The sequence below is a fragment of the Anastrepha ludens genome, chromosome 3 (assembly GCF_028408465.1).
Source record: "Anastrepha ludens isolate Willacy chromosome 3, idAnaLude1.1, whole genome shotgun sequence".
In the NCBI taxonomy this organism is placed as follows: Eukaryota; Metazoa; Arthropoda; class Insecta; order Diptera; family Tephritidae; genus Anastrepha; species Anastrepha ludens.
In genome coordinates this window covers 57,662,173-57,688,071 of record NC_071499.1, presented here as the reverse complement: position 1 = coordinate 57,688,071, position 25,899 = coordinate 57,662,173, and the positions used below count along the sequence as shown (strand labels likewise).

The following is a 25,899-nucleotide window of genomic DNA, read 5'->3' as shown; positions in this document are numbered from 1 at the left end:
TCGCTCAGGCTGTTGAGGAAAAGAAATGATGAAATAAGTAAAGGCAGCAGCAAGAATTGCGAATTGGCAGTAGATAGAAATTAAAAAACGGTAAAACAGACGTTGGAAAAGCTAAAAAGTTTCAAGAATTCTCTCTACTTGTATTAAAGTGAAAATTGAAAGAAAATATTTTTATTTAAAAAGTAAAAACTCCATATATGAAAACGCAGCTGTTGTAAACTAAAAAAGACGGAAAATAGTTATTGGTTAGCATTGGCTAACAAAAAGCAACAGAGAGCAGCAGTGTGCGCTGCGCCTTGGCTGGTTGGCACTTATTTTTTACCAGGCAAATTGTGAAACTCCGCAGTGGCATTGCGATTCATGTTAATTAAAACAAAAAATACGAAAGGCTGATTAATTACGATTTGATTAAGTGTAGAATTGCTATACACATTGAGCAAAATTGCGCATGAATATCGCGTGAAAATCGGTGAGCTAAAAACAATAAAGTGAGAGGTAAACGGAGATGCCCTTCTATGGACTGTACGTGCCCGGAAAGGAAGGTAAACAAATTAGAATACATATATTATTTTCGGAGCTTGACATATATGTATGTATAAAAAGTGTTCATAAATCCAGCATCAATGCGTAAATAGCATTCAATTCAGCGAAATTCCTTTATCCATATCCTGTCACCTGCACACGCATCATTTTAATAGAGTGCAATGGCTTCATGTCTATATGATTTAAGAATACTGCATGTTGGCGTTCATTGCACCGCGATAATATTTTTTGTCACGAAATTTTAATCATATTTACTCTTTGTTATAAACGAAAACGCCCATGTAAATACCAACCGGCTTTCGTGCACTGTAGCAGTAATTAGTGAAGTATCAGACAACAAATACACGCTAATACAGGCTAGTTGAAGCAAATTGCACTGAAAATTGGGCATTGCGAAAGGATACAGAATTATGTTTACGAGACAATTTTTTTCTTAGAAAATTCTTAAGAAAATTTACTAACGTAGGTGTTATATTTATGTGCTCTAAAGACTCATTAGTTTGCAATCTCGCAAAATATAACCCTTTTACTCCAAAATAACTTTAGTGATTCAATCAAAAGTGCACACTTTTGTGATTAACTGGTACTCATTGTAGGCACTTGGATGCTTGGGTGCGGGGACTAGGTTTTAGTAGCTAGAAAAATATATATGTAGATCTGCATATGTGAGTACGATTGTAAACATTTATAGTGAGAAAAAACAATACGTGCACCTGTGTTCACAATAATAGCAGCGCGACATATTGACAACTGTTGTAACTATCAAATATCTACGTTTTATTTAATATTTTTGTAACCAAGTTGTAACTATATCTACGTTTTATTTAATATTTTTGCCAAGTTGTAACAATATCTACGTTTTATTTAACATTTTTTTATAAAAATATAATACTTACTACGACAAAAATCATCTGACGCAAAATTACAAACCTTAGTCAGAATTTTGAGAAAAATTCTGTGTAAGCCCAAACTGCTCGTTGATGTTTGATTACCATTTTTGTTGACATTATGCATTTCCTTGCACCTTCTGCCAGCAAAAAAAAGGAAATTCTATGATCCTTGTATTATGTCGTACTGTTATTATTATGAACACAGGTGTACATACATACATATATTTTGTGTTTCATTGAAAAACAGGTGCAATGTATGCGTTGTTATTGTACCTACAGAAAATCATGCCAGATATGTACATATACTCATGAATGTAAATGAGTTTGTTTGCTGTTTTGTTGTCAATTCAACTCTTTTTTAATCAAAATGGGCTAACAATTGAAATTGCAAATATATACATGAATTTAATCAGAAAATTCACATAGAGTTAATAAAATTAGCACACTGATGTTTTTCCCTTTTGTATTCTATAGTCTTTGTTTTTTTTTTGGGTCGTTGTTGTTGTTGTAGCAGTAACTTTGCCCTGTCAGTGTAGTGTAATCACCGGTCGTCTTCGTCAGGCTCTTCTAAAGGTAGGCCCAGGAAAAATGCTGTTTCTCCGGGTTGGGTCCAGAGGGAGAGGGGTGTTAGATGAGTAAGTTTTAGTGGGCAGTGGGTTAGTGTCGTGCGGGGTGCCTTCACATGCCGGTCATATGTTTGGTATGTGGAGGTCGATTCTGGATAGGTAGGAGTTTAACCTGCTACAGTATCCAGAACGTAATTGTCCAGCATTTTGCCTTGGGGTATTGGTGAGTGCACTTTGTTTATTTTTACAGCTGGTTTTGAACTTATCAACTGTTGATTACTCTTTAGCAGAATAAAAATTGCTGGGTAGTCGAGCCGTACAATGATTGATAATATCGTTAAAAACAAAAGATATAAAAGTTGGTCACTTATGTACTTATTTGTAGACATTAACGCTAATTGATTGATATACAAATGTACGTATATTTAACCGCTGTGTGAGCATCAGGGTCGTACCTGTCCTTTTTCGCCTTTAATGACAATTTTCATTAAATTTATTGTTTCACTATTAAAATAAATAAATTTTAATAATTGGCGCGTACACTTCTGTTGGGTGTTTGGCCGAGCTCATCCTCCTATTTGTGGTGCGCGTCTTGATGTTGTTCCACAAATGGAGGAATTTCGAACGGCAATTGGTTTTGCTTGGCAGAAATACCCTCGGAGGCTTGCTATTGTATGCCGAGGGGCGTCCACGAACAGGACGAAGAAAGTCCAGACCCGGGTGCCCAACAGAAGGTTTTAAAAAATCTGTCCAACGGAGGGGTTAAAATTTGTGTATTCATTGAATTTTTAATGAATTAATTGAAAATATGTTTAAATTCCTGCCGTGAGTTGACAAATTAGTTCATTCTACTCTATTGTCTTATTTGCTTTATTGCTTTAAAAAACGTACATTTAAAACATACACATTTTACTATGATTGTGGCTTGTGTGTGGCATATTGGCTTCTGACTCAAAGTACAAGAATTCAATTCCAATTTCGCGAATATTAAATATAAGTAAACTAAAAACTGGCATACAAATTTTCGAACTTCGATTTGTAGGAAAAAGTCTGAAGGCACGTCACGCATGAAGTGGAAGCTCAGCGCCAGCTTTGCAAGGTTGTGTGCGCTACACTAAAAGTATGAAAACAAAACGAGTATTTGTTTGTTTACCATTCATTCTGATTGTGTTACTCGCATGCCTGGGTGCGCTCAATAACTTTTACTGCCACGATGGCCAGGCGATGACGTGATGATCTGTTAGTTGATGACGAAGAGGCGCTCGGCAACAGTTAATTACAATACATACACACGTATTCCTAATTGTTTTTATATTTGTTGCCGCAGAGATCAGGTCTATCTTTGCTTACATATCTTTTGTTTGGAGATATAAACTAGTTTACTTAGCGAGCTACTGTACCCAGGTTTTTATAAAGATATAAATAGATGTAAAATAAATAGAATGCGGTGGGAACAAAAATATAAAAACAAAAAAAAACCATTTGTGTGCTCTTTGGAGTCTTCATTTTGTTTATTTATAACAGGCACTGCAAAGGCTTTGCAAAAAGTTTTGTAAGAGTCAAAAAATTAGAGCGTAAAATATCTACAACTTCTTGCATTTACATTCATTAAATACATTCAGCCTCTACAGCAGACATTCCGCATTCCCTAAGTTTTTTTTAATTCATTCCGAACTGTTAAAAACTCATAGTTTTACTCAGTACGCATGACCGTAAAATCAAACCCAGTATTCGTCGCACCCCGAATGGCGCTTGTGCCTATAATCGTCAACTCGTTGTCGCGTATTCATTTATTCACCATCAGATGTTCAATGTTTTTGTTTTGATGTTTTATTCTTGTTTACCTATGGTATTTACATATACAAACATTTATGGACAAAATAATAGAATCATGGAGTTTTTACCACTTTTAACTTCTTTTTTTTTTTCTTTTTTTTTTAACTTTAATTTAATTTTTTTTAGCTCACATCTGCAAGAAATATAATAAAAATAAAAGTTCCAAGCTTTGTACAAGATTTATAAAAATTCAGCACATTTCCATCTAATTTTCAAACTTTCTAATTAGAATTTTAAAAACAAATTTTAGTATGCATTTTTTTAATTGCATTTTCTCTGGGATTGTGTTTGTCGTGATTTATTTATTGCCGCTACTTTGAGTCGCACTGTGCCGCCTATCAGAAGGTGGCAATCGGTGTGTCGATTATTTCTGACGTCCAAAAGCGAACCTCTCCAGGTACGGCTGATCGCGATATGATCAATCTGGTTACCGGTACTCACCACCGGATTGGTCCGTTGATACCCATGTTACCTTATGGCAAGGCTTTTGTGGGAAAAATATGTGTCCGCTGACCAGGCTGTTGCCAGCTCAAAACTCAGTGAGTACGTCGGTCATTTTGTCCATAACATGTCTACACATAACGCGTTCCATGCTGTTGTTGTCTGAACCAACTTGGGCATTGAAAGTACCCTAACAGCGGCTTTATGTCACCTTTATTGATGGTTGATGTTACTCTTGACAGGATACTGTAAAATGTCTCCTTTTCAGGGTAGGGAGCTGTAACACAAGCGATGTTTTTGATACGAGATCAAAAGCAGGCGATCATTTGGTGATGCGGTCCAAGTGTGGTTTCCACTCTAGCAATGCTGCACGTGCTTGTTTAGATGGTAGAAAATATACACCGCTCAATCGAGGCTGTCCGCTGACTGCCGGAATACAGAAAGGTCAAGTCGTTTGCTGTTGTTACTGTACCGGAGTCCGGCCATCGGGCTTCACTAAGTTCTAAAAAGCTTGTATCTTAGAGATTCTTTGCTCACTTGTGCTAGGCGTGATGCTTCCAAAAGTGTGCCAATATTCCATGTTCCACATTTAGTCATGTTTTTCATGCTGAAGGTTGTCAAAGTAGAAGTCGTTTGTTTTCTCCGAGCCTTTTTTTTGATGTGTTTTCCTCCTCCGCGGCACAATAGGAGTTAATATATGTACATATATACATATTTTTTTAAGGGGTTAGAGGTGAGGTAGTCAGAGGCCCGAAGAAATGATGATTTTCAATATTTTTTTTTTGCTAGTCAATTGCTTTATTTTACAAAAATAAAAACATAGCATTAATACATCAGGTTTCGACTTGACTTTAGCAAAATTTCAAAAAAAAAAATTAATAATTGCAAAAGTTATCGCTGTTTGTGTGGAGCCCGTTTATCCAAAAGTCCTTTGCGGTGATCATCACAAGTCCTTGCAGATTCATCTAAAATCAATCAGAGTTTTTTTTTTTCAAAATTAACAATAAGGCGGCCTCAGGAAATATTTTTCAGAAATCGAAATTTTGGAAAAAAAAGTCTTTCGATCAGGCACAAATTTTTTAAGTTTTTCAAAAGCAGTATAGATTTTATTGAAATCTACCAAGTGGTTTTTAAGTGAGAGTGGTCACCATTTCAAAAAAACATAGTTTTAAGAAAAATGCATTTAAAGTGTTCCTATCGATTGCCGATTTGCCAGAGCGCCCTTTGTTAATTGTTGAATAACTCGAAAAGTATTTGTCGGATTCATTTCAAATTTTCACACAATATTTTTAGCCACCAAATTTCTTGCTGCTCCTTGGCTCAACCAATTCAATTTGAGATATAAGTACAGTCCAATCGTGATAGTCCGACACATACGGGACCGACTCGTTGCCGGATTATCAAATATTCCGGACTACCGAAGGTTCCACTCCGTAGATCCCACTTAGGTAAAGAGGTGTTTCACCACGCTCGTATCGCTGAATTATGGCCCATTTATCATTCAGCGTAAGTGTTGTATGTTTACGTTTGTTTGACGTCGATGCCATCACTAAGTAAAACCAAATCAGAAAATAAGGACACGAAAAGACAGAAAAAAATCACATCAACACCGTCAGAAATCGCGAGAGAACTGGCGTCGTTCAAATTTAATGACAAATACATTGTGACCGGGAAACAAAACACAATCCCCCTCTGCTGCTCTGCTACGACTGATCAAAATAAAATAATGCCAATTGAATCCATAGACGTTATGAGGTTGTCGGATTACCGAACGTGTCGGATTAAGAAATGTCGGACTATCACGATTGTACTGTACTTCAAGAAAATGCAAAAAAAAAATCAAATTTTTTTTTAAATCCTGACTACCCCTAAGCCGTTAATAGAAATTTTAGTATAATAAAGTGCAAATTTGACGTTGCGGAAAAGTCCACTTTATTTTTGGAATGCCTTCCTTAACGGTGTTGCGTATTTTCTCCATATGAAAACTTGTCACTTCGAACTTGCACGTTTGTTACACTAAAATTGAATGTGCTTTAAAACGGCGCACACTTTTTTTTAAATACTTTTTTTAGAATTCTTTTTTAATATTCTTTTTTTTAATACATTTTTTTTAATGCATATATTTTTTTTATATATTTTTTCAGTATTTTTTTTTATAATAATATTCCTTTTTTTTTATTATTTTTTTTAATACTTTATTTTTTTAATATTTTTTTTAATATTTTTTAAATTTTTTTTTTAATATTTTTTTTAACACTTTTTTTTAATATTTTTTTTAATATTTTGTTTTCAGTACTGTTTTTTATAATTTTTTTGTTTTATAATAGTTGATGAACAATTCTCTAATTTTTATAAATATTGTACAAAATTTTAAACTTGATTCATATGAAATTTTTTGAGGAATGAACTACATTTTTTTAATCAATGATCAATGAAAATTAAAAAATAATACAAAAAAATATTCTTTTTTTTTATATTTTTTTAATACTTTTTTAATATTTTTTTAATACTTTTTTATAATAATATTCTTTTTTTTTAATATTTTTTTAATACTTTATTTTTTTAATATTTTTTTAATTTTGTTTTTAATATTTTTTTTAACACTTTTTTTTAATATTTTTTTTCATATTTTGTTTTCAGTACTGTTTTTTATAATTTTTTTTTTTATAATAGTTGATGAACAATTCTCTAATTTTTATAAATATTGTACAAAATTTTAAACTTGATTCATATGAAATTTTTTGAGGAATGAACTACATTTTTTTAATCAATGATCAATGAAAATTAAAAAATAATACAAAAAAATATTCTTTTTTTTTATATTTTTTTAATACTTTTTTTTAATACTTGTTTTTTTAATACATTTTTTTTTAATACATTTTTTTTTAATATATTTTTTTTAATATAATTTTTTTCAGTATTTTTTTTTATAACAATATTCTTTTTTTTTTTAATATTTTTTTCAGAATTTTTTTTTATGAAAATATTTTTTTTGTTTAATATTTTTTTTTTTGTAATAGTTGATAAACAATTCTCGAATTTTTATAAATCTTGTACAAAATTTTAAATTTGATTCATATGAAATTTTTTAATCAATGATCAATGAAAATTAAAAAATAATACAAAAAAAGTAATAAAAACTAGTCAAAATATAGCGATTCTATTATTCTGTTCACAAGTGTAGGTAGTGATATAATTTCTCATACGACTTTCACTCATTTGGTGTTATAATAATTCGCAGACTACAGGCGGCACACTTATCTCATTAGATTAAGAGCGCTTACGCATTCAGCTATTCGAACAATTTTGAAAAGTTGCCAACATTTTGAAGTGTCGCAAGAAAACACGCGATTTCGGCGCTGTACACTCTCAGACAAAGCAGTTGTCACTTGTGTGTCATAATTTTTCAACACAGTTTATTATGCATTAAATGTAGCTTTAATTGTTTGCATGCAATTACACATACAAACACATTTACATACATATATACATGCAATGCAATATTGGTAATTAACCCTATTAATCAACCTTTGTCTTCTCACAGCCGATGTTCCATATGTGTTTAGTGGCAAAAGCGAGGCGCTGGATGTGTTGAAACTGCACAAAGAGGCTCGTCTCCGTGAATTCAATAATGAAAGTGATGCGTTCAAATTCGCTCAAACCGGTCATGAGGTGGTGGCGCCTCCGCGTCATGCCGATGGCAAATGTATGTATATACTTCGCTTACGATGTATCGCACAAATATCTTGAATTTAAATTGATTTGCTTCTACTACTTCCAGCTTCTATTGTGGCAGAAAAAGCTGCATTTCGTTCGCCCACAAAGCAGGAATTGATCGAATTTCGCAAAGTAATCGAGTCTGGCGATTATGAGCGCGTAAAAACCATGATTTGGGATAATCCGCGTTATTTAGTAAGCGCCGGCGACACCCCGACGACTTTGAAGGAGGGTTATCGCTATAATGCTATGCACATTTGTGCCATTTCAAAGAAGCCTCGCATTGCTGAATTGATTTTGAAGACAGTGAGCGACACGAAGTTCGTGGACTTGCTTACGGGAAAGAAAAATGATGAAAAAATGTGCAAGGAGTTGTGTGTGAATTTATTGGATTATTACTTGAATATACCGGAGAAGGGGCGTAGCGAAACACCATTGCATTTTGCGGCGAAGAACGGTGCCCTTGAGATGGTGGAGGTGTTGACCTCATTCCCAGAGTGTAAAATGACGCCTAACTCCGAGGGCCTGTATCCGAAAGATGTATGTATTTTAGTTTTATTAAAAATGTGAATGTATGATGAAATATTTTCTTTGTAGATTATATGTTCCCGAGTTTCGAGTTCACCTCCCGAGTTGGCTAAAAAGATTGAAATACTCCTAGAAGAACGTTTTTATGTGCCCGTTTTGCGTTCTGTGGACACTGCTATACCGCCAAAAATTGGACAACCATTTTCCTCCAGCAAACCACCGGTAAAACAACTAAAAATTTTAATTTTTATTTATTTAGAATTTCTCTGGACCATATTTATTGATTTTGAGCATCTGGATATTCACCACCTTCGATTGTTAGCCAAAATCTAGGCAAATTAAAAACTTATCGGTACCTCAACAACACAGGCCAAGGACTGTCACTCCATGCATGCAGCATTCCCCGTACATATAGTAATGTTTATGCTGCTACAACAACATAATGTTTCATATCAAAAGAGATTTTCTATCGTAATTTAGAGGCCGGAAATGCCCACAAAGTACTTGTGTGTGGTCCCTTTTGCCACTGTTTAACCACTTCGGTACGAGTGTCGACTATAGTCGACGGCCACAAATGAACACGCACAGCCTAATTTTTCATTTATGTAAATAAAATTGCCAACATTTAGAAATATCGTAAAAAAACATACGCTCTCTTGATTTACATTACAAGTAATCTTCGCCTGTAATGTAAAATAAGTTTTCAGTGCTTCAAAGCTTTTCTCGTCACAGATCTGTAAAAGAGCAAACGGGTTCCTTGTCGATGCTCGAAGTAACATGCGAATGGTGAGTGCCGGCTGTGGGCAAAATTTCGTGGCCAATTCACGCCGTACCGAAGTGGTTAATCATTAAAAATTCTCACACTGCGAACATTCAACACTCTAATACTGATTACGTCTAGGCAGACAATAGTGAACGTCTGACTTGATTGCTTTTACCAGAAATATATTCCTAAAAATCATCTACTAATGGGATGCGGCATAAATTTGTGGAATGCCAACTGAGTTAGTGCGTAGCAACCATTCGGAAGACATAGGTTCGAAACTCTGTGAAACACCAAATGAAGAAACAGGTTTTTCTAATCAGGACGCTCCTCGTCAGGCAATGGCAAACCTCCGAGTGTGTTTCTGCCAAGTTTCTTGGAAGTTTGATCTACTATAGCCGATCGCATGCAACTAACTCTCGACATACCTTAAGATTGGTGCCAAGCGAAACGAATCTCGATAAATCCGAACAAAACATATTTGGTACCCTTCACCAGAAGAAGGAAGCTAGGTTTAGGGACCGTAAAACTAGGGGACGCAAATTTAACTCTATCCGGGAATGTAAAATATCTGGGAGTAACCCTTGGTAAAATAAATAAAGCAATATACACGTACCTCCTTGGTATAGTAGTCGAAAGTAGACCAAATTAAGACTCAGATGACACTTAACAAGAGAGCAATGCGAACTTGCCCCTCAACGGCTTTAGGAATGGTCACTGGATTCATTCCACGCCACCTTGTAGCCAAACGGGCGGTAGCTAGTGCAGTCCTAAGGCTTCCTAATCTATTTCATCTTAAAGTAGGAAATCTTACACGGCATGAAAGCATTTTGGGCTCAATCCTCAACTCTCCTTGCCTTTTAGTCTATAACAAAATGCAAAGAAAACTAGAATTCTTACAAGAATTTCACTATTTACCAGTGATCAAACAAAAGAATGAAATATTTTTAAGACAGGGCGCACAGATGCGGTTTACTGATGGGTCCAAAATGGAAGACGGCAGTGCCGGGCTGGGACTCTCGTACCATATTTCAATTGCAATTGCAAGGGAAAGAACTACGTTCATTTTTCAGGCGGAGTCCACGCCTTACGTCTATGTGCCGCGGAATGTCTTCGTCGAGACACGAATGGTGTCAATATCAACATTCTCTCTGACAGTCAAGAAGCTCTATGCGACTGCCCAGCAGTGGCGTGAAACAGACAAAATTTATTTATTTTTTAAACACCAGGGGAAGATGCTACCCGTAGCCATCAAATGGTAGAAATAGATATTTTTCTCATGATTGTATTTCTGTCTAGAAAAAGCTTCTCATAAAAAACAGCCTGCCGTTTGGAGGCTCGCATAAACCTGTAGTTCCCTTCATTTGCGGAAGAACATCAAAAAGCACACCACAAATTAGAAGAGGAGTCCGGCCAAACATCTTACAAAGGAGGGCCAAATATACATATATGCATACAGGTATCCCTCGAGATACATGATACTTGAGTTGAACGATTTTCAAGTTTCATGAAAATTTACAAGTTGGGACAAAATTAATCATCCAACTTTGTTTCCGAATAATTTTCTTGCTAAATACAAAATAAATATTTTGACTGATGGAAATCTTTATTTTAACCTTTACGCACTTCATTGTTTGTTGTTGTTGTTGTTGTTGTTGTTGTTGTAGCAGTACCTTAGCCCTGTCAGTGCAGTGTAATCACCGGTCGTCTTCGTCTAGCTCATCTAACGGTAGGCCCATGAAACTAGCTGTTTCGACGGGTTGGGTCCAGAGGGAGAGAGGTGTTAGATGAGTGTGTTTGGTGGGGCATGTGAAAAGGTGGTTAGTGTCGTGCGGGTTGCCTTCACATGCGGGACATATGTTTAATATGTCGGGGTCGATTATGGATAAGTAGGAGTTTAACCTGCTACAGTATCCAGAATGTAATTGTGCCAAAGTTACGCGGGACTCTCGGGGAAGTTTGAGCTCTTCGTCTGCAATTGGTGGTGGTTGGACTCCGATGACGGCATTCGGAGGTCGGGAGCTTAAGAAGGTGATAAGGGTCTCCCGATGAATGTCGCTTATGGCCTGTCTGTACACTGTCCGATCCTGGAGTGGTCTGTCTGTTTTGTCTAGGATCTCGTCCACGCAATTTAGGAAGTGTCTCCTGATGTGCCTGGGATGTGTCTCAGGCTCAAGCAGGTGTCTGCATGGGTGAGGCCTCCATTCCTTGTCTTTTTGTATGCTGCAGCTATACTAAAAGTATAAATCTTCCGATGGGGTGATTAATTTTGCGCCACCTTGTATTATTGAATGTTAAAACGTTTCCACCTCAGTCGGTTCTACATAACCGCAATGCCCCGGATTTGTATTCGGCCAACGACGGTCACTTCAGCACATTCCTCGTATGTGTGTGCTGCTACAACAACAACAGCAACATTAAATGTTACAATTTCTTTAATATGTTGGCCATTTAAAAAATTTATTAAAAGCTAATATTTCACATTTAACTTTCGTTTTTTAATAATTTCAGAATCTCAACTGTGATCCACTCAGCGCTGAAGTGAAAATCGAAGCTTTGGCCGGCCCCATGAACAAGGAGCAAGCTCATGTAAGTTTTCCCTTTTTTACACACATACATATGCATTTAGTTAAACCTTTGCTATTTGTTTTTTTAGCAATTTTGTCGTCGTTGGAAAACGCCTCCACGACTGGGCAGCAACACATCTTCGCCGGTTGCCTACAATTTATTCATTTCACCAGTTAAATCGCGTTGCGCCAATAGTACACCATCCAAAACGTCACTCCATAACATAAGTAACGGTAGTCCAACCATCGGCACACCCATCATGCAAGCGAAGCGACGCACATTATTTAATTCCACTCCACAGCGTTCAAGTTGTGAGAAGATGGCCGGAAATGGTGTCGAAGAGGATGAATCGTCGGTTGCCGATAAACAAAATGGCAATCATGAAGCTGATGAGAAAACCGAAGAAATGGAAAAGGCCACTAACTCGGCGCCAGTGATCGAAAATGAAACCAACAATAATAGTCACGAACAATTAACTTCGAAAGTCACGGATTTAAAAATTTTGAAAAATATAACATCACAAAATACGCCAGTGTTACATATGAAACGTGAGTTGTTTTTTACGTATCGGGATCCGAATCCGACCACTCCAGTAACACGCAATGCTCTCGATGCCAATGAATCGTCTAATGAATCTTTGGTTGAAGATCTAGACCTTAGCGCAAGTGTCGTAAGCAATGAAAATCAGCAGTTGGAGCAGCAGCAGCAGCGTACACTCAAGCTGAAAGGTAGCATGTTGAAGACTGCGCTGTGTCGAACGATGCCATCACTTAAAGATAATTTTAACACTTATCGCGATTGCAGTGTGGCTTCAACGCCAGACTCGGACTGTTGCAATGAATCGCGAAATATTTTGCCAAATGAGCCGGAATTCTATGACAGTCCGGGATTCAAAGAGCGTCACATCAAAATAACAGATACAGAGAAGGGATTAGAATTGATTGGTCGTGAATTGGCAAAGGAGCACAATGTGGAATGGCGTGAATATTGGGACTTTCTAAATACATTCATCAATATTGCATCCGATGAAGGTTTGAGCAAACTCGAAAACTACTTCGCACAGCGTCTAAAAGAGGAGGAAATGACAAAGAAAACGGCGCACGCCATGGCCAAATCGGCGGTAATCTTAGATAACGTCTGCAATGCGCTGGAAAAGTTACACTTTCCAGAAAATGGCAGCTTGCAGGATTTTCGAAATGGTTTCAATAATGAGCGCGCGCGCTTTGCAAACATGACAGGCACCGGTGAAGCGACTACAACCGCTCCACAATCCACAACACCCTATACGTGTGTTGAAAAGTCGGTACAAGTATTTGCCAAACGGATGACAAAAACAATTATTCATAACATTGATAATGTGGTGTCGATCAACGACACCCTTCTGTCCGAGTTGAAAAGACTGAAATCGTTAATATGTAGTTTTAAAGAAGATACGCGTTTCCTTAATGTTAATTTCGCAAAAGTACATTCAAGAATTGGTAATTTAATTTCAATTTATTTGGCAAACTCTCAAGAAGTAACGTCTGCTATGAAATTAAAGGTAAGTGCGAGCACATGAAATGACGAATAGAAATGTGGCAAATAACTGTATTTATTTCAATAGATTCAGGGTATTATTAAGCACATGCTGGCACCTGGCGAACGCCGTGAGCACATCGAATGCGTGTGCTGGCGAATACTTAATATGTTGGAATCTCCAAGTAAGCAAATCTCTGAAAAAAATACTAAAATAAGGGAAGCAAAATATATAACTAATGCTCAAATCTCTCCTTTCCAGCTGATCAAATACTGCCCGAACAACTTAAAACCGAAGAAATGTGTTCGAATGTATGGGAAAAGGAGCTCGAGTGCGAGTGCCAATGGGAAACTAATCTGAGCCGCAAAACAAGTCGAAGAAATCGTATGGAGGCACGCTATCGTAGTCATCAGCAAGCTAGACAACAACATCAACAAGATTTGCAAAAAACTAATTTGAGAAATATGGATGGTGGGATTGAGTGGCGTGATCCTTTGCCGTGCAATGATTCAGATACTATTTCACATAATGCAATAAAAGCGAAGGAACAGTGGCGCGATCCCATCGATTGCAATGAGGGCGGGGAACGATGGCGCGATGTTAATATACGTGATGAATCATCAGACAATGATGTCTTTTGGGTAAGCACAAAAGAACATTTACAAATTCATTAAGTTGTTACTGTTACCGATTATCGAGACACCTACGCGCCTCTCGTCCGACTATTGGATAACGCCTTCACCTGCTTCCAGCTTAACCCGAGTTGAGCCATCTAGGTAGGTAGTTAGGAAGGTGAAATGATTGAAGTACCACTCTGACACTCTCCAAGTAGCACTAAAGATCCATTTTGATACCATCATGAAACCTCCAACAGGTAGATAACTACAGCCAGCCAGAGCTGTTGATGTAATTGTGAACGTTTCCGACCCGGATTTACTATATGTATAAATTGGGCCAAGGACTGTCACTCAGGCAGCAATCTCCGTGCATGTAAAAAAAATAAATAATTGGCGCGTACACTTCTGTTAGGTGTTTGGCCGAGCTCCTCCTCCTATTTGTAGTGTGCGTCTTGATGTTGTTCCACAAATGGGGGGAATATTTTTGCTGCTACAAGGACAACAACATGTAATGGTGAAGATGGATGGGTTTTAGGTTGGCGCACTGCGCCAGAATTTCGAAGAAAGGAGCACCCAGTGGCATTAATCGTCTAGCAGCCAAACCCGTACATTTACAAAGAAAATACTTAACAGTCTCCTTTTCTAAAAAGCCCCCACTGCTTCTGAAATTAGGGTTAAATGGTAACCCTAGCTTTTCCGCGTGTGTGCCGATGGTCCAGTGACCGGTAAATACAGCAATGAGTTTGGAAATTGAATGGCGTGGAGTCCCCAGTACTTTCTGAGTCCTCCGTCTATTGTACTGGAGCCAAAGGAATTTCGAAATAGCACATAAAGAAATTGTAAAAGTGGTCACAATTTTTAGTAATAAAATTTCCCGTTTTTTAAATTCTTCGTGGCATACAGAATATGTATTTAGGAGAGAATCTAAGTTACTCGCACAAAATCGTTCTCAGTGGCAGGTTTCTTGCCTAGGGAAATGCATTCCCTGTAGCTTCAGACTGAATCCTATTGAACCTGCTATTTTGACTAAAGCGCTCTTTTGTTTTATAAATTAGCGTCGAGCCGTCGCCAAAACAACACATTACACCTTTTTTTCCCAACTTGGTTCAGCATTAAAGGACGAAAATTTTTCATATTAATTACATTCACTCTTTATTGTGAATACAGTCTGTGGTAGACCATCTAATTCGAAATATGCAAAAATCATGAAAATCGGTTGCCAAACAACAAAACTGTCAAATCTCTTCGGTAAAGTGCTGTAACTACGTCAATTTTGCTCTGATTGGCATGAAACTTTGACATATTACCTTCCAGTAAAACTGCTACTCGCTCAGCTTTGTTTTTATTGGCTTGAAATTTCGACACGTAATTGCAGAAGCTTCGCTTTAATAGGTAAAACGTATTGCATTAGCACCACCAATAAGGTTTTCAATTTCGTTGCTGTAACGAATACGATAGCTGCCGTCTTTAAGCCGAATAGGATCGTTGATTTTTCTCATAATGCTTCTTTTGTTAGTGTATCAAAATTGTAACCATAAACTTTATTTTATTTTTTCAGTCCGATTTTGGAGATACTGATTCAGACAATGAAGAGGAAGTGTGGGCAACACCACCCGAGAGTCCTTCGCACTGGAGCTTACTAGAAGAGGAAACATGCAAGATATTTATCTATGGGTAAGCGAGTACATTTTTTTTTATGCAATAATAATTAGTGAATTTACTTTACTACTCGTGCTTGAGCGATCTCTTTACTGTACGTTTTATGAATCGTGTATCACCATGTCCAAGAAATTTTCATTAGGCAAAATATGTCCAAATATGATACATGAGCGCATCAGACACGGTACAAAATTCGTGATGTGAATCATATATGCTTTATCGAGCAGAACATGTTAAGGGACAGATCTTTTGTTGTTATTATTATTGTTGTTTTTGTTGTTGTTGTAGCAGCATAAACATTCCCCATACATGTGTGTATGTCACTGGAGTGGCATGTTCTTGACCGGGCATAAATCCGGATCATTTCGGAACTGACTATCGTGGGGATGAAGGTCCGGGTCTAGTAAAGCTTACCCTATTAATGTTTTGAATTCTAATGAAACTTTCAACTAGCCAACATTTTCAATTGGATTTTGGTTGGGATTTATTCCCGGTCAGTCAAGCAACTGACACTTCTTAAAACTTGTGGGCATTTTGCCTCCCATTATTCCATATTCAATGACCAGTTTCTCCAGCATCGTCACTGTTACCATTATTAGTTATTATTATCACACTGCCATTACTACTTTTCGTGGGAAAAAGGCTCTTATCTTGGTAAGATCCGCTTAAAACATTTGTTGTGATTCAATTTCGTTAATTTTAGCACTGTGCTATCTATAATTGTTTTAGGTTAGGGTTGAATTATTTTAAGTTTCATGTTTAATTGGTTCTTGACCCACTGGAACTTTCTTTTCAATTAATTGCAGTAGCATTAAATACAAAACTTTCACTTCAGTTTTTTTTCCAAGTAATAAATATATGTAAATAAGCTAATCCCGTGGACTTAGATTGGACTTTTCTCCATTCAAATATTTTTATGTGCGAACTAATTAATGCAAGAGGGTGTTCGTTTTATGCAAGATGTCCGCTATATCGAGACTGACTTTATTTAAAAAAATAAAAACAATTCTAGGTATTTATGTGCACTTTTAGAAAGCGCTGGCCTCAGGGCGCATCAATTGCAGATGTGTTAAAGAATGCAGGAGGTCACTCTGGCTTATCCAACAACACAACACCACACTTTGTTGGGTCGGCGGCCACTCTGAAGTGGAGGAAAATAAAAAAGCGGATAAGTGTGCAAGAAAGGCTCTGAGCTTGGCTTTCAGCGAATGGTAGAGGACATAAGCATTCCTCTAAACGAACTATACACTGCAATTGACTTGAGCGTAATCGCGGAAATCCCTAGAAAGCGGTATCTGACTACTAACTGCAGGGTCTACAACACGCTCTGACCAAAACTGAATCTTAAAAGGGACAAAATGTCTGCTTGGATTCAAAAGGTCAACTACCAGCGTTCTCACAGGCATTATAACGAGTCACTGCACTATTGACACTCCTACCAGTAGAATGCGTGTGCCTTACAATTACTTCTGAAGGCGTTGTGGAGATGAAGAAGAAATAGAGTCGGTACAACACCTCCTCTGTGAATGTCCTGCGCTTCAAACAAGCCGTGCCAAATATTTTGGCGATTATTTCTTTGCAGAAATGGGAAATTTGCAAAATGTCTCACTAGTCCCTCTAGTTACCTTCCAAGTGGTTTAAGCAACTTAGGGGATAGAAATCAAATACAAGTATCACAATGGACCTTGGGGCCACCGAGTGTCTTGTCTTAGAAAAGCAATTTGACTAACCTTACCTAACCCATTCCGGGTTTCTAAATCGTCTTCGCTGTGCATGGCCTAATGGGTACAAATTTTTTTTAAGGATTTAGTCAGAGGCCCGAAGAAATGATGATTTTCAATAGTTTTTTTATTTTACAAAAATAAAAACAGAGCATTAATACATCAGGTTTCGATTTAATTTTAGCAAAATTTCAAAAAAAAAAATTAATTGTAAAAGTTATCGCCGTTTATATGGAGCCCGTTTCTCCAGAAGTCCCTTGCGGTGATCATCACAAGTCCTTGGAGATTTATCTAAAATCAATCGGACAAGAGAAATTAGTTTTATTAATAGATAATTTTGTGCATGATCGAAGCTTTTTTCAAAATTAATTATATGACGGTCTCAGGAAATTTTTTTTCAGTTTTTTTTTCAGACAATTAATTGTTTAAAAAAAATTGAAATTTTTGAAAAAAAAATCGCCCGAACAGGCACGAGTTTTTTATGTTTTTCAAAAGCAGTATACATTTTATTGAAATCTACCAAGCGGTTTTTAAATTACAGTGATCAGCAGTTCAAAAAACATAGTTTTGAGAAAAATGCATTTAAAGTTTTGCTAACGCTCCAGAGCGCCCTTTGTTAATTGTTAAATAACTCAAAAAGTATTCGTCGGATTCACTTCAAATTTTCACATAATATTTTTAATATATTATACGTTAAGAAAATGCAAAAAACACAATTTTTTTGAAAATTCTGACCACCCTTAACCCCTTAACTCCTATTCCTCTTCTAAATTTTACAATTATTTTACTTTTTTCCTTTAGCGATGATACTTTCCAAATATTTTTACTAATTTTTGCGGTAGCGTGTTGCACTTTAAGTTAATTATATCAAACAATTTTTTTTTTTCTTTTGCAATTGCAAACTAGACACGGTAAATAGTGTTAACAGTTAGTTTTTTTTTTTGCTACATTTCTACGTAATTTGTTTGGCTACGACTTTTTGTGTAGCTTCTCGCATTTTCTTTTTATGTTTTTTGTTGTTTTTTTTCAGTTTGTTTATAGTAATTATTTTTTGATTTTATCCCGTCGAGCGGTTTCGTCCCCAAAAGGTAAAGTTGTTCGTTACATCCAAGTGTACACTATATCCAGACTCGACAGTACTCAGATTTTATGAAAATTATCATATCCTACATTCATACTTGTTATTGTTACTTAACTGTTACCCTACTAAATATTCCGTATTTTTACAATTTGTTGCGAATATCTACCCTTGATCCATTTTGTTTCTTTTTTTCCAGCAATGAGCCGACTAAACGCGATGTGGACGTATTGAATGCCATTCTGCACATTGAAGTCGATAAAACAAAATATGCCAACATATACTCCTGGAAAACGACAATGCTTCGCTATCCTAAAGAGGAAATGGATGCGTAAGTGCTTTGTGTTTTTAACAAGAATGAAGAATGAAGAAATTTGTGTGTGTGTACTCGGAAAAAGCTTGCCAAGTTGTGTGTCAGTTAAGAAAATTGTCGCGAAATGAGAAATGAATATTGGATACATTTTTTATGTTTTTGTGGTATGTATTTATATGTGGGTATGTGCAACTGTGTGGGCAGTAAGAGCAAGCGCAACATAAGGCAAAGTGCTGATTATTGATTTAATTTTTATTTAATTCACTTTTTTATAAAAATATGCTTTAAACTACAACAAAAACTATAGTAGAGAAAAATTCAAATTAAAAAAAACGGGCATGATACTTTTTACCAGGAAGTATAAAGCCCCAGCGTAGCGTGGAACCTCCGGAAGCTAGGCAACAACGAGCTACTTCTCAAAAATCTTGCAAGGTACCTCGGACTAATACTAAACAGTAAATTGCTGTGGAAACACAATGTCGAGGAAAGGGTGAAAAAGGCCAGTAATGCGCTGTACTCATGTTAAAAAATGCTGGGCGTTACTTGGGGTCTATCAACTTCACTGATGCATTGGTGCTACACGGCAGTAGTTAGACCGATATTGCTGTATAGGGCACTAGTAACAAGAAAACTGACATTCTTAATGCCACTGGAAAGGATTCAGCGTCTCGCTGCTCTGTGCATAACAGAAGCGATGAAAATAACTCCAATGGTGGCGCTGGAAATGATAGTCAGCATGCCATCCATTGACCTTATGGCGGAAAATCTGGCAGCGAAATCCGCGGGAAGGTTAGTGGCTGCTGGAGTATTCACCTGTAGAACCTTCGGACATAGCTCAATAGGAAAGAGGAGTTCAGGTTGCACAGACTACATGACTCCGTACTTTAATTGGGATAGAAGGTTTCGTACCACAATTAAAGAGGACGGATGGCACAAAGGCATGAAGCCTGGCCATATGACTTTTCACATCTACACAGACAGCTCAAAACCTTTAGACGAAGTGGGAGCGGGTATTTACTGCTCAAAACTAGGGATTAGGCAGCCTGTCAAGCTGCCAGACCAGAGGAATATTTTCCAAGCTGGAGTTTTTGCACAAGAACAAGAAAGAACTCGATAATTAATATATACGTGGACAGTCAAGCAGCAATAAAAGCAATAAGATCATATTGGATGAAGTCCAAAAATGTTCAACGGAGCAGGGAGGCCATAGAAAGGCTAGCCGCAAACAGTAGGCTGCATATCTATTGGGTGCCTGGCCACAAAGGCATTATGGGGAACGAAATAGTAGATGAGATAGCAAAAAGTACTGTTAGATTTGAACAAGAGAACGACGTATTAAAACCGCTAAATGCAGTATACAACGAAATGGACGACTACATAAAAAAGCGAGTAGAAGCTAATTGGACTAATTTGACGACATGCAAAACAGCAAAAGTCATGTGTAGAACTAACGACAAAAAACTGACTCAATTCGTACTTACGCTCTCGCGAAAGGACTGCAGAACTATCATAAGTATGCTGACAGGCCATAACCTATTGGCTGCACATGCATACAAGATAGGATTGTTATTAAAAACGCGCTTAAAATGCCTGGGAGCCCCACTGTTTGAGGGTCTGGAGGGCGTCCCAAAAGCGGATCTCCCAGCTCTGCTTAGATTCGCCAAAAGCGTCGACATCCTACATTATGATGACTACTTTCAGTATTCATAGAGGTCGTCTCTACCTGATATCGCTACGTGGCTTATAGCCAACCAGGCTAACCAAACCTATCTTTAGAATATTTTTAGAAAATAACAGTGAGCAAAAAAAAAAGTATACAATTTTTATACGCGAATTTTTGGTCACTTTAAACTGTTTAAAACACAATATCAACACATGGGCGGAAAAGTCCCGGGCCTAATAAAGAAAACACGTTTTTTTTATTTGTTCAAAATCAATCATTCCAGCGCCGCTCTAACACTTCAATACCACTTTTGTAGATCGATTTATCTTTTGCCTCAGATTAATCGATAGCCTCTTCAGTCTGCGCACAGCCAATAGTCGCTGGGAGCCAAATCTCCCGAATACTGTGGATGTGGGAGCAATTCGAAGTTCAATTAATGTAGTTTTGCCATAATCAACACGTTTTTGTTTTTGGTCAACAGTGAGCAAACGCGGCACCCACTTTGAACAGAGCTTCTCATATTCAAATGATCATGCAATAGAAAACCAACCCTTTCGAGATCTTTACGTCGCCAGCTAACTCACGCAACTTCACTTTTCGATCAATCAAAACGATTTTGTGGTTTTTTTTTTATGTTTTCTGGTGTGACCGCCTCATTTGGAGGTCCACTGCGTTGTGCATCATCGATGTCTCTACGACCACGTTTGAAGTCAGCAAACCATCGTTTTATTGTTGTTTCTGATGGAGTGGAGTCCCCATAACACTTTTCAAGCCATTGCTTCGCTGGAGCGGCATTTGTTCCCATCAAGCAGCAGTGTAAAATTAAAACAAAATTCTGATCCATTGTTTTAAAAATAACAAAAGCAGCGTCACTCTTAGCGCAATAACTCACGAACTAATGAATAGAATATCATGAAATTTTAACAGCTATTTTTTTTCAGGTTAGTACTAACAGAAAAAAAGGTGAATGTACAATAACAAAACCAGTGCCATCTATGTGTTAGGTCCGGGACTTTTCATCCCATCTGTTATACAAAAATTAGTAATATATTTCAGTTTTGAATGAATCAATAAATAAATAAATGGAATAAGGTTCTGCATACTAGACAGGACAAGTTTACTGGGGCGACAGTTAACACCTCTCTCCCTTTGGGCGCAATCCGTCGAAACAGCCAGCTTCCTGAGTGTAACGGTGGCAGATAGACGATGACGAGCGTTGACTACGCCGTACTGGCAGGGCTTTAAGAACTGCTGCAATAGCAACGTTCGACATAACGAATGGAATCCGCAGGGTAGCCGTAGACCATGACGCCCAGCACATACCTGGAGAAAGCAGACCGAGCTCGAAATTGCAGCCCAAAACAAGAGCTGGGAGAGATAAAATCCCTCGCTTTAGATAGAGAAAATTGAAATATGTTTATAACTGCCCTATGTTCCTTGTAAGAAAAATGAAAATAGGTTAGGTTTGGCAGCCGCATCGCTCATAGAGACAGCGATGCCACTTAGACCACGAAATGGGTCCGTTGTGAGCTGCAGGAGCTGGGCTACATTTCCCTTTCCCTATTGAACCCTCCTGAGCTTTTGACAAAGCGTAAAAGGTTGTTGATACCTAAAGTGTATAGATTATCTTTATTCATTCAGAAGTAGGATTTTAAATATCGGTTCCTGCTTCTGGCTAGAGCCGGGCATGTGCAAAAAAGGTGTTGAATTGTTTCCAACTTCTCCTCATTCCTGCAGCTATGACAGAAATCATGCATGTAAACACCTAATCCCCTTGCATTATTTCCTAGAGAGACAATGTCCTGTGAGGGCCTCTACTATGGTCCTAATTTGAAGTCTACTCAATTTTATAATATTCTTGAACAGACGTAGATTTAGCCTTGGCCATGTTTGCCCAGCAATTTCACAGGTATTGATACTAATCCTTCTGATTTAAAGAACTGATTAGTGCGTCCTTAATAACAAGCTTACAAGTTGCGAGAGGGAATATATATATGTATATATATATAGGGCTCGCCATCTATCGTTACGGATTTGAACCAGGTATTATTTGAAGAATGGTAACACTTAGCTGTCATCTGATTTGACAGAAAATTAGTTTTATTCTTCCGCTGAACGAAAATGGTTGTGTATACGCTCAAAGAACGCTGGGAAATATTGCGACATTACTTTGAAAATCATGGTAATGTTGCAGAATGTGTAGGAAAATTACGTACGGCAATGGGAAGAAGAAAAGCACCGAATGAAGCGTACCTATGTGCGTTACTTTGCGAAAAAAGTAAGAAAACCTGGGTTGCCTTTTGACAAACCAACGCGTGACCGACCAAAAACCATGCGTACACCCGAAAATATTGCTGCTGTGGCCGAGAGTGTTCGTGAATCACCAGGAACATCAGTTCACCGTCGTTCTCAATAATTGGACATTTCGGAGACATCATTGAGACGAATTTTGCGTAAAGACCTTGGTATGACACCATACAATGTCCAATTGGAACAATTCATTAACCGAAAGGATTATACTTCAAAATAAAAAAAAAACAGTTTGGAAAAATATTGAGTAGCTTCTTTTTTATAGCATTTTTAATTCCCTAAAATTATATGGCGGACCCTGTGTATATATATATACACAACAGAAACCAAAATTGAATGGACTACAAAACTGCGTACCAAGAATTTTTCTAAAAATTCTGACTAAAACGTTTGAAATTTCGTTGAAACTTTTTTACATTTTTTTTTTTTTTTCAAATTCTGTATAAAGTTTGAAAATTTCAGTTATATGGTTTTTGTTGTATGAACTATATATTTAAAAAAAAATAATTGAATTCAAAATACATAAATCGTCAAAATTTGCTATTGTTGCGAACACAGGTGTAGGTATGTGTATGCTACTGTGTTTCAGCCAACAATTCTCTGCTAATTGAAATTACTTTTTATTTCATGGCATTAATTTATTTGTTATATTCATTTTGCAGTTTCCCATCGCTGGCCATTGTGAATAAATCGCATTCACTTACATCATCACGTACACCGCAACGCAAAGAGTTACCGGTAACTCCATATCCGCATCGACAGCCCACATCAAAAGGTGCCTCAAGCACACCCATCACAGTCAAGTTAACAGGATCAGCGGCAGTGCCGTCGCCACATTTACATACCACAATCAACAAACAACGTGAACTGCCAACAACAGCGAAACGACTCTTCGCGCGTCAAACGCTGTCAAATCTATTGGCGCCCTTCCACAGTAGCAATACCCACTAACAACTGTTTTCTTATGGTTTTACGCTGATCTGCGGGCAAAGGTTGCTTGATTGGAATGCGCCTTTGCGAGTGCTGTTGGTCAACTTTCTCACACGACTTTCAAATATTAATTTAAAAATTCATTGCTGAAGCAAAAACTTTCAAATATTTAACGTACATTTGTATTATTATATTTTTTTTTTAATAATTTTTGGCTGTAAACAAACTTATTTCATTTGAAATTTAGTTAAGAATCTCTATGCGCATTTTTAAAGCATAGAAATGCATTTCATCCTGCGTTAATTTTAATATGTTTTGTGCACGTTTTTTTTTTATTTTTATTGAGATTTTGTGTTGGTGTTAATCAAATTAATTACGAGGGCCATGAAAGATTTGTGAATAAATTTTAACCATGAAATGTTCTTCGTATTTACACACATCGTTACGTGCATATGCTTTATTTTATTGTACTATGTTACCTATGAATTTATAGTATTAAACACAATAAATCTGTTGCTGCCCGCTTAATTGTTTGCGAAAATAAATAATGTGCAACAAAGTTTACGAATTTGGGTTTGAAAATATGAACGCGATAAAAGGCTGAATATATTAATTTATACATACATACTTACATAAATGAAATACGCTAAATGGCAATGCTGTGCAACGCCTAACTCTTGATAGAATACGAAATTGTAGAATGGACTTGATTTTCTTCTTCAATTGCAGTTTATCATTATCGTAAAAATCGCGCTATGCCAATTTCTTACATTTCATATTTGGGCATAAAGAGAATCTTGCTTTATTGCTTAACTCATAAATATTTGTAACGTTTTTTTGTTGTGAGTTTCCATAAGCGATGCTACATATTTTGTAACTTTTTTATGAAACGAGAAATATGCAGTAAAGACGTATATGCAAAATCTTCAATTCTGAAAATTACAAAAAATAAAATTTTTAAATTACGCTGAAACAATTAAAAAAAAATTATTCTAATACTGGTTGTTTTAATTAAGGACTTGGTGTGTACTTGATTTGCTATTTCATATATGGCCGTCATATTTAAAATTGCACAACACTCGAAATCGAATTAAAGCACTGCTATTATTGGCATAAAGCAGCCGCTGGACGCGACTAAATAAAGGGTGATTTTTTAAGAGCTTCAGAAAAATGCATGAAATGTTTATTTAAATCGATAGTACAGTCCATATAATTTAATGTTTGAAGATTATTTCATGCAAATGTTGACCGCGACTGCGCTTCAAATGGTCCATCCGCTTAGTCCAATTTTGGTATACTCTTTCCAATGTTTCGGCCGGTATCTGCTTCATGTTGTCTTCCAATGGTTAATTGAAGCAGGTTTGTCTGAATGGACCTGAGCTTTAACATAGCCCCACAAAAAATAATCTAAAGGCGTTATATCGCACGATCTGGGTGGCCAATTGACAGGTCCCGAACGTGAAATAAAATGTTCACCGAACTCGCCTCCTAACAAGTCCACTGTTATGCGTGCTGTGTGGCATGTGGCACCGTCTTACTGAAACCACATGTCATGCAAGTCAAGCTCTTGCATTTTGGGCAAAAAAAAGTTGGATATCATTTCACGGTAGCGCTCACCATTCACAGTTACATTACGATTCGCAGCATCTTTGAAGAAGTACGGTCCAATGATACCTCCAGCCCATAAACCGCACCAAACTGTGACCTTTCCTGGATACATTGGTAGCTCTTGCAATTCTTCTGGCTGATCTTCACTCCAAAATCGACAATTCTGCTTATTTACGTAACCATAGATCCAAAAATGAGCTTCATCGCTGAACACAATTTTTCGATAAAAAAAGTGGATCTTCGGCCAACTTTCCAAGTGCCCATTCATCAAAAATTCTGCCTTGCGGTAGGTCGTTCGGCTTTAATTCTTGCACCAGCTGTATTTTGAAAGGCTTCTTACCTAAATCCTTCGCAAAATTTTCCACGTTGTTGAGTAACAGAGGCCCAAATGCTGCGAACGGCGACGAATCGATAATTGATGGTCATCATTAACACTGGCCGATACAGCTGCGATATTTTCTACGTAAGCGTGTTGGTGGTTTGATGTTCAATAATGTAAATTTGGTTCTAAACTTAGTCACAATAGCTCGAATAGCCGCTTCAGTGGGTCGCTTAAACTGACCATAAAATGGAAGAAGTGCGCGATAAACTTTCTTAACAGAACACGCATTTTTATAATAAAATTCAATGAT

General features: G+C 37.0%; 1 protein-coding gene across 1 annotated transcript; it reads left to right on the top strand.

Moving 5' to 3' along the window:
- The first annotated feature begins 69 nt into the window (after positions 1-69).
- LOC128858041 (ankyrin repeat and LEM domain-containing protein 2 homolog) lies at positions 70-24,223 on the top strand. Its single transcript, XM_054093968.1, has 11 exons — positions 70-542; positions 7,821-7,982; positions 8,058-8,533; positions 8,591-8,743; positions 11,796-11,873; positions 11,941-13,392; positions 13,456-13,552; positions 13,630-14,009; positions 15,544-15,659; positions 18,643-18,774; positions 23,392-24,223. Exons 1-11 carry the CDS (start codon positions 506-508, stop codon positions 23,678-23,680), a joined length of 3,372 nt encoding a protein of 1,123 aa, XP_053949943.1. The 5' UTR covers positions 70-505; the 3' UTR covers positions 23,681-24,223.
- Positions 24,224-25,899: the final 1,676 nt, after the last annotated feature.